We start from the raw sequence: 9,969 nt of genomic DNA, 5'->3' as shown, positions 1-9,969 counted from the left end.
GATAATATCCCTATCTGTGTAAGTCTCTGTGAAGCCTCCTATGTCTGACCATAGAGTTCCATTGCAATTCCATACTCCCATCCTCAATGCATTTGTGGTCTCATAGACCCTGCACTGTCATGTGGGTCGTTTATCCATGATGATGACTCTGTCATCACGATAAACGGCCATTTTCTTGCCTTGCGAGCTTCCATAACCTGAACCATCCCTGCTTTCCTGTGTTCCACCTGTAGGGGGGTGAGGTCATCTCCAAGGTATATTTTGGTGCTTTGAAGGGTGGCCCTCTTCTTCAATAAAGGCAAACAGGACTCCGTATCTTTGAACTTGAGGAGGAGAGGCCTCTCCCTCGTCAAGTCCTTCCCGGCTCGCCAAGCATCTACAAAACCGCGGATCACATATGATCCACATGAGGGCACCTAAGTGCAGAGCATGTGAACTACCCTTTTGGTTTACATTTTTCTAATAAATAAAATTTCTCTCAGGCCTAGCAAGGCCCAAAAGTTCGAACCTAAAAAACATAGCTATGTTTATTGTTGTAAGAAAAGCAAACCAAAATCCAAAACCATTACTATGTGCCATTTCAATGCAAACCGAAATCCATGAGATCAACCGGTACTTGCAATGCAGGACAATAATCCAAGATGAGACTTAATATCAAGTAGAAAGAGACAATTCCTTTGAACTTTCTGTACTGGATGATGCCTAGATAATGGCACCACAAAACGAGTACTGTAAAAAGGAGAGCACACTTTTCTATACTTACCTCAAACATTGGCATCTGGGGAAAAGTTTACAACCAAATAAAGGGCTCGCAATGTGTAAACTAGGTGCCCTGCACCTTTCTTTGATGTCAACCCATCACCTTCTTGCTCTTCATGCTACCCACTATCAAGTTCTGTGTGTTCTTAACTACAGCTTTTTCAGGTGCTGCCACAACCACACTATGGCCCCTGGAAGCACCAAGAGTTTGTGCCACCAAACAGACATTTCTCCATATCAGCACATACATGAATCTTGAATGCCAGCAACAGATGAGCTCATGACTGAATCTGCCCACTCTCATGCTTCTATAGCATTCCAATGGAGCAATAATTAGCCACAATTACTGGCTTCCTCTACCATGCTAGACTGGGTCTAAATTTATTCCAAGGAAGAGAGGCTAAGCTGAGAGAAGTAGGTAGGCTTAGATGAGGAAAGGGGCCACTACTCCAAAATTTGAAAGTGAACCGCATTTCATAAAACAAACCATTCTTTTTTAAGGTAGATAGATTTGTTCTCTTACTTTCCAATATAAAGTAAGATCCAGAATAACCAACAGAAGTTGGCAGAGTGGTTCGACTGGGTGTGTGCGTAGCGGTGTGATGTGTGTTCAAACCCTGCCCAGCTCCCCGCAGTTACCTGGATGTACATATCCTTCCGTGTGCATGAGTGTGGATGGTTTGGTAGCTTTGTCCCTTCTCCCAAAAATTTTTTTAAGATACAGACTACTTGACTACCAGCCATCACTTTGTCAAGGCCTTTCATACCTCATGCCAGTTACACACAGGACGTGTGCCCATCACTCCCCTTTCTAATATTTTGATGGAATGGGCACACAGAATTCAGTCACGCTGACGAAAAAGCTACATTATTCTTAGTCTTCCCATCTGAGAGCTGACTGGGCAGCCACGTTGTGCCCAAAATGATGAAGATGAATGGATGTCCCTACCAACAGACAATCACGTCAAGTGAAATGGCATTTTTTGGATTCTTCATTTACAAGTTCCATGAATTGCAGCTGTGGGGCCTGCTTGTCACCCTTTAAAGCAAAGCAGTGTGTAAAGGGGTACCTCAGCCTACATGCTGGTAGGAAAAGGTGCTCAGGCTTAGTAATCAGCATCAGTCGGATACTCAGAAGAAAAGAAAATCTGCCAGAACAATACGAAGCATGCAACGTCTGAATCACATAAGTCATCCCTTGTTGAAACCACCTAAAAAAAACTCCACACATACCTGGCAAAGGCAAGTTTCTGATAGACACACATGCCCTTTTAACCATTGCTAGCAGAGACGCACCATTCTACCCAATAAAAGCAAAGACAAAATGCATCTTGCCACTTTCACTTGAGAAGACATGGAGTCAAAAAGCTGATGAAAGGACCTGGTACTGGTGGAGTTTAGCTCACACAAAACAGCCACACAGTTGACCAAGTCAAGTACAGAAGCTAGAATCCAGGCAAAACCAATGCTGCTGAGTCAGTTAGACTCATGTAAAGAAATCACCTACCCTCGGGAATTTATGTATACATATGGGTGAGGAGCACAATGTCTGGTTAGATACTGGTGCATGGCACGACACCTCCGTAACCTTCCTTTAAAAAGCACTACAGTGTTATGGAGAGCTCCTTTCCTGCTATGTACAGTTCCCAACCCATAGGATGATCTCCATGTCTCTACAGCAAGCCTGCATGGAGGGAGGAATTTGAATGAGTGGTTGCAAAACTCTCCCGTGCTTGCCCACCAGCAGCTCCAGGTAACCTCACATAAGGCCCCACCCAACACCTCCATTAACACCATAATCTTCCTTTAAAAAGCACTACAGTGTGATGGAGAGCTCCTTTTCTGCTGTGCACACTTCCCAACCAATAGGATGATTTTCCATATCTCTACAGCAAGTCTGCATGGAGGGAGGAAGATCAATGAGCGGCAGCAAAACTTCCTCCCGTGCTTGCCCACCAGCAGCTCCAGGTACAATCACATAAGGCCCCCCATTCTGACGGTCATACAGAAGCTCAGGGAGGCCAAATCTCTCATGCCACCACCAGTGCAGTTGGGTGAGCAATGAGCGGCAGCAAAACTTCCTCCTGTGCTTGCCCACCAGCAGCTCCAGGTACAATCACATAAGGCCCCCCATTCTGACAGTCATACAGAAGCTCGGGTGAGGGTGAGGGTGAGGGTGAGGCCAAATCTCTCATGCCACCACCAGTGCAGTTGGGTGAGCCCGAATCAAGCTCAGCTTCTGATATATCTTCATTGTAACCATGCCCTTGAGCAGGTGAACCAGCAATGTCAGCACCATCTTTCTTTACCCGCTTTGAGCTCCTTGTAGATGTAGTTCCACCATCTTCAAAGTCCTCTTCATCCCTGTCAGCATGCAGATAAACCCAGAGCTTCTTGTCTATATCATAGCGTATACAAGGATCCCTTTCATAGCGCAACCGGTCAAGAGCACCACTCACAACCTGACTTAACTGTAGCTCCGGAACATCCTCTACAAGAAACTGTGAATCGCGGAGAAGTGTGCAGACATCTGCCCGAGTACCAATGCCCTGAGGCAGCCTGGCAGCTGCATCCCTTACTAGACAAAGTATTGTGATAAGGGAAGGTCGGTCCGGCTTCAACATGAAATGGTCTCTTGCTTTGGCTTTAGACTTTCCCCCAATCCATCTCAGAGGTGCAACCGCAGATTTCTGTCCATCCACAGTAGTATAACAAAAAGCCATCTCTGAAGCCGAATACCGAACACCTTCCTCTCTTCGGAACAGAGCCTTCATTTCGTGTGAGCTAGGGGTGATAGTGATAATACTCTTTTGCGTTCTCAAATCCTTGAACCTCTCTTTCTCATCTGGAAGAACAGGAAATGTAGGCAGTGGCACCAGGGCAAGCTGGCCAAGTTGCTTTAGAGTTTTCTCTGCAGTTTTCAGCCATTCTGCAAATGCATCCTGTAACTTAAAAAGTATTGTGGGGAATATGCACCAGACTTTTGCAAAGGATTGCACATCTGTCTCTTCAAAAGAAATCGGGTGGACAGGCAAAGGTCCAATCCAAGACCAACACCTCACAGCCTTGTCATATACTACAAATGGCCTAAAATCCTTCAGAGCAGGCTTCCTTATATTGCAGGATAGAACCTTCAACACACCCCTGATCAGACCTTCAAAAGGCAACTGCGTCTCCATTATCAAATGGTCCCCGGGACAGGCCTGAACCCTTCTCACAATTTCCCTGAAAGTTATTGCAAGAGGTGCATCCTCGGTTTCACTAGACTTGGGCTCTGAACGATCCAGAAATGTGGCCCTAACTGCAGACATGAAGTGTAAAATCGAAAAGGGAAAGGTCAAGACAGAGGAAGGAACAAGGGGAAAGCCACCCTTCCTCACTATCTTAGTCGACTCATCAGACAACAAGTCTCTGGAAGGGCTTGATGACAACTCCTCCACTTCATGAGCCCTGCTTTTGCCCTTTTTCAGCCGTGCAACACTGGGTGGTTCTCTTGCCAACACTTCTGAGCCCTTAAACCCCAGGCCTCTATCAGCACCCTGCTCAATATTTAGCACTCGGGTTGATTGGCTATCTTCATATACATTGAACGCTCTGACATTGATCTCCATGCTACATCCCGTTGCACGACTGTCCTCTTTATTAGCCTGTCCACTCTTCTTCTGAGCTATTTGCAGCCTGACATTAGGTGAAGATTTAGCCTTCACCGACCTGTCCATATCGATGGCCATCTCTTCCACATTCATCCCCAACCCATGAGCAGCTTCCCTCGTTTCAATCTCTGTCTTATGTTTGCTGCCAGATCCTGTGTTGCCTTGCTTCTTCTTCTTTACTAAGAATGCCTCTGTGCCTGTGCTTTCACAATTTATAGGGGACCTGACAGAAAAAGCGGCTATACAAGTGTGCTCCTCTTTCATAGAAACTGCTGTTTTCTGTCGTTTGCCCTCCTCAAACACTGCTGGTGCTAGTTGGGTTGATTTCAGGGATTGCTCTCCAGAGCTTGCCTTGCTTCTTTCACCAGCCCCTCTAGGTTTCGAGGAGGTTTTCACCATGAAATTTGCTGTTAGATGGGCCTTGTCGCTGTCTGATACCACAAGATGAGCTCCAGTACAGGAAGCCTTTGATTTCCTGGCATACCATGAATTGAGCCTCTCTTTAAGGTTGGCCTCAGGATCATCCAACCAAAGGTCTCGCATCTCCAAAAAAGAGCTCACCATGCCATTGTGATACTGTCGCAAACAATGATAATATTCCTTCTTCTGTAGAGTCATCAGAGCTTGATGAGTGCTCGCTACAGTGGGGTCGCACATGCCATCCTTCAAACACTGCCATAAGTCCTCTAATGGGGAACCAAAATGGAAATTTCCACCACCAAAGAGCTCTTTCAAAGTCTTCTTGTAAGACTCCTGGTCCATATCTGGAAGGTAGGAACAGAGGCTCTGCCTGTCCTCTTCAGTGAGGCAATCATTCCATGCATGAAGAGAGAGAACTTCGCTCAGATCTGGGAGCTTGAACAGCTCTCCCGGTAGCTTACAGATACTGTCTGCAACTTGAGATAATTCTGTTCCATCATCATCATCATCCACATGAGGATCGTGGGGGACTCCAGCATCAGAGACTCTAGCAGCACCTCTCCTGGTTTTGCATCTTTTATTTGCCCTGTGTTCCTCATCATCGCTGGATGAACCTGAAGGGGTCGGGGAAAGCGCCCTCCTGACTCTCACACCAGCTCGAAAGATCCCCATGGCAGAGATATACACCTGATGAGGAAACCAAAAACCCTGGTCCTGCAAGGGTTTTCGGTAAAATGTATGTCAATTCTACAGAGAAGACCCATAAACCCTGGCCCAGCTAGCCAGGTGCAGCTTCCATGTAACATTACAGGCCTGAATGTTGAAGGAAAAATCATCAAATCAAAACAAAGACAGAGGCTAGGACAAACCTACAAGCGTTGGCAAAACCTTAAATGTGATCGCCGTATGCGGGATGCCTTTCTCCCTAAGGTAGCACTGATGCGTTTGAAACCCTAATCCGGCAGAAAGCGAGCCATGGTGTTCCTTATTGAAACCGAATTTGGCAGGCGGCGTTGCTAGGCGATGGGCGAAACCCTAATGTGGCCAAAAGCTTTTGTTGAAAGCAAAGCCTGCGATAAGTGCGAAAGCTTTCGAAACCCTGGTCTGGGAAACAGAAATGGCGGCTCGACGCAGGGGCCCAGTCCTTCTTCGCAGAGGCTAGGGCTTATGACAAGCTCGCCGCCGCTGGAGAGCGACTGGCTGTAGCCTTCGTCACAGATGCTCCGAAGGGATGAAGTTTTGCCAAGGTAATGGCCAGAGCAAAGGGGCAGGGGTGCTTTAAGAGAGGGAGGAGAGGCAAGCATGAGGAGGAGGAGGAGGAGGAGGAGGAGGAAGAGCATGGAAAGTAGAAGTCGGAGCAGAGAAAGCAGAGGTCGGGAAGGTGAAGAAGAGGGCAAGGGCGTGTTCGCCATGATTTGAAAACCGTATGACGAGGATACCCTAGAGAGCGCAGGGAGAAGACGACGTTTATGCATACCTACCAATAAAATATATTTTTTCTATAATATTAAGAACAAAATTTCCTTTTTTTGGGATTAATAATAATTATATATATATTAACTGAAACTGATGCTTGCCCCTATAATTTTCCGAAAATTTATTTTAAAAAGCCCAATTTTTTTTTCCCCATGATTTAGTGAATCCATAAAAGGGTGGGGCGTGAGGTCATTTTTCAGACAATACCTTTCATTAGGTCCTTTACACAAAGAGGGGTGCCCATCCAGGGTTGATTTTTGACGCCCGTCATGCACGTTTTTGGCCGTTTTGAACGTAATTTACTTACAATTTTTTTGGAGAGACGTCAAAAATTACATCAAGAAGCTCCAAAACGGGTGATTATGTGAAAAGAACATCAGTTTTGATGGGCAGGGCAGCACGTCAAAAAGCAACCCTGTGCCCATCCCACCTTTTAAGGGACAACCAATCATCATTCTCGAAACGAACGGATGGCCTGACACACATCTACAAACTTGGAGTGCCTACCTAACTCCTCAGTCATCTACCACCTCATGCCCATCATTTTGAGTTTCATGGTGGGCAGTCAATTTTCCTTGCCCATGCTTGAGCAACCATGTAAGTAGTGCAAGAAAGGGGGGAGCAGAGAGGAGAGAGATCCACTCATCAGATGGAGTACCACATGTGTAGTCTAAGGGAGTACCACCATGGAAGCTTGGGCATGAGAGCTCCAAGAACATGTAAAGGTGACATGTCAAAAGTATCAAAAGGGTACAATATCCATGTGCCCTATGCCTTTTATCACCCAATGCCCCATAAACCCACATATGTGAATGCCCCTAAGCCCAAAGTGCCTAGGCACATTCCCCATGTGAATGTGCACCTAAACCTCTACATTACAAACCATCCCTTCCCACAATGATTTCATTCTCAAAATCAAAGGGTGGTCATGCACACAAAGTATACAAAGGCTATATACAAAAGCCAAAATTAGTTGTGTGACCTCATAGATGAACGTAGCCCACATGAGTCGTAAATCATAATGGGTAGCCCAATCCATAACCCTAGATAATAATCTACATCATCTCCTCGATCAAATGGGAAATTGCATAGATGAACTCCCAAGCTGAAAAGCATAATACCACTTGGATCAAAAATGTGGTGTAGCCATGCATCCTCAATCATTACCCAATCTCATGGGGGGATCCCAAGAGCCCATGATCCATATGCACATATGCATCTAGGGATGTCCCCCACCAAGCTCCCCCCATCTGAAAACATACCAAAGTGATGGTGAGTGTCGTACTTTGGGCTAGGGATGTCCTCCATCCAAAAACATTCCTAGATGGTTTTTGTTGTCAAAGCTTCTATGAGTAGGAGCTCTTGTTTTAAAGAATACTAGTATTGCACCCGCGCATTGCTGCGGCCGACCAATGTTCCAGAAAAGAACTATTCCCTCTCTACAACCGTCTCTCTCTCTCTCTCTCTCTCTCTCTCTCTCACACACACACACACACACACACACACATGCACATGCACATGACCCTCTCCCTCTCTCTGTCACGTACACACACTCTCAAATGTTGAAACTCTCTCTCTCTCTCTCTCTCTCTCTCTCACACACACACACACACACACATGCACACACTCCCTCTCTCTTCTTACACTCTCCCACACATAGAAGCACTCTCTCTCTCTCTCTCTTTCAATCTCTCTCTCTCTCTCTCACTTACTCTCTCTCTCTCTCTCTCTCTCTCTCTCTCTCTCTCTCTCTCTCTCACGCACACATACACATGTAAATATACAAGTATTGGACCCGCGCGTTGCTGCGGGCAGGTAGAGTTCCAGAAAAAATAGGCTCAGTTTCTCCAATTTAGGTCATGTTTTAAGTAAACACAATACATTATTTCAAGTGACTTCATATATACATATCTCAAAATAACATCCATGTCTCGTAGATTTATGGCGAAAACAAAAATATCATAGTAATGTAGCATACGAAGATGCAAAAAAGGACCAATATTACATATTCTCAAAATGCACCACAAAATACGTATTCTCAGTCAGTAATGTCAGAATCAACAAATTGAATTCTTCTCTTGTGAGAAGGATCATTCAATTGTCTCCTCATCTTCACAATACGCTCTCTATTGTAAAGCGGTGATCCATCCCGCACATGCTCTACTATCGATGAATGCAAAGGACCTGCACAAACGAAACAACGATAAATCAAATCTCAAAAGGACCTGCACATAACGACACATCGATAAATCAAATCTCAAAAGGACCTGCACATAACGACACATCGATAAATAAAATCTTAGAAAAATCTTATAATAAAAAAACATAATCAAAATTACCTCGTACAATAGAACATCGAGTGGATGGTACATGAGGAGCTCTAGTATAAAACCCATAACGAATACCAATGGTCATGATGGATGTAAGAAACAACCACTCATCGGGTACTGAATACCCCTCAAATGATGCAAAGCATCTGTCCATCTCTCTCCAAAACAAATAGACACCCCACTCCTCATCAGGAACACCGATTGCGTACACCTTGATGCCTTCGTCGACAACTCTTACTCCATAAACGTATCAATGTCATGCAATATCCTAAAATCAAAGCATAACAAATAGGTTATACAATTATTTATATATAGGTTCAAAAAATATTCATACAATGCCTAACAATTACACTTATACTTACCCATCCCTATAAGCATCAATCATAATCCCTGCTATGTGACCTGCAGTAATAGGAGCTGAACATAGCGGTGGCTCTGTACAGATAGACATCAGTATAGAATGTCATGTTCCATACTTTGTAATCAAGAAAAGTTATGCAAATATAGAGAATAACTCACCTACTATCCTCGACAAAGGCATGTCCAATGTAAAGGTAATCTTAGACATGTCTGTCAAAACATAAACAATAAAAATAGGTACTTTTACCATGGACAAATATGTATAAAAGAAATCACAACAAAATTAATCAAATTGCAGAACTTAAATAAGAAACCTGACTTGTCACTCTGAAGTCATCAAGATCTCCTTATAAACGATATTGTTTGTTGTAGGTGTATAACTTTGAAGATCATCAAATGAACACTCCACATTAGCAGTATCCTCAAGTAACACCTTCACAGCATGAGGAGACCGTGCTCGTGAGACAATGCGACATACAATTGCCCATGAGTAAACACTGGAGTCACCAAATACAACCCCAAGAGATTTAGGGTTTGGCCTTGTGATTTGTTTATTGACATGCCAAATGCCAGCCGCACGGGAAACTGTCTCCGCCTCATGGTGAATGGTAGTTGGGCCTCGCTGCATATAAATGTAATCCGTGGAAGAAATACTCTTTCACCAACTTTAGTACCGGTCTTGCCCGATCCCCTCGGACCATCTAGGAAAAAAATGTCACCTGCATCTGTCGCAATTGCATGCATTACAGCATCGAAAGCAACACGATGGCTATCTGTTAATGTTGACTCCATAGCACTTGACAGGTTAGTATCAAAAGATCTCTCTTCCAAAAACAATCTATTTTCACCCAAGACTTCCAAATTAGTTCTAGTTCAGGCATTCCTTCAAAATCTGCCAATGTTCGTCTCTGAGCACGAAGAATTTCTTCTAAATGTAGTAGTGTATGAGTTTCAGCTAATTGTTCAATACC

General features: G+C 44.5%; 1 protein-coding gene and 1 long non-coding RNA gene across 3 annotated transcripts; both read right to left on the bottom strand.

Moving 5' to 3' along the window:
• Window positions 1-758: 758 nt before the first annotated feature.
• On the bottom strand, window positions 759-2,129 carry LOC147607365 (uncharacterized). The gene is made up of 3 exons (XR_015264652.1): window positions 1,993-2,129; window positions 1,830-1,907; window positions 759-1,704 (listed from the first exon to the last, which is right to left on the bottom strand). It is a non-coding gene; the product is annotated as an uncharacterized LOC147607365 (long non-coding RNA).
• LOC147607364 (uncharacterized) lies at window positions 2,078-6,283 on the bottom strand. 2 transcript variants are annotated; one of them, XM_086790206.1, is made up of 2 exons: window positions 5,706-6,283; window positions 2,078-5,546 (listed from the first exon to the last, which is right to left on the bottom strand). In XM_086790206.1, the coding sequence occupies exon 2, from the start codon at window positions 5,502-5,504 to the stop codon at window positions 2,790-2,792; it is 2,715 nt and encodes a 904-aa protein (XP_086646332.1). In that variant the 5' UTR covers window positions 5,505-5,546; window positions 5,706-6,283; the 3' UTR covers window positions 2,078-2,789. The 2 variants fall into 2 exon arrangements, with proteins under 2 accessions (XP_086646332.1, XP_086646331.1); XM_086790205.1 differs by having other exon boundaries at window positions 5,702-6,269.
• Window positions 6,284-9,969: the final 3,686 nt, after the last annotated feature.

This window comes from Cibotium barometz, chromosome 55, assembly GCF_041138505.1.
Source record: "Cibotium barometz isolate CiBa-2024 chromosome 55, ASM4113850v1, whole genome shotgun sequence".
NCBI lineage: Eukaryota > Viridiplantae > Streptophyta > Polypodiopsida > Cyatheales > Cibotiaceae > Cibotium > Cibotium barometz.
Note: the sequence above shows the minus strand (reverse complement) of the source record. Positions and strands in the feature narration are given on the sequence as shown.

Coding starts and splice junctions, on each gene's coding strand:
- LOC147607364 (XM_086790206.1), bottom strand. CDS start 5,504: ATGGGGATCTTTCGAGCTGGTGTGAGAGTCAGGAGGGCGCTTTCCCCG.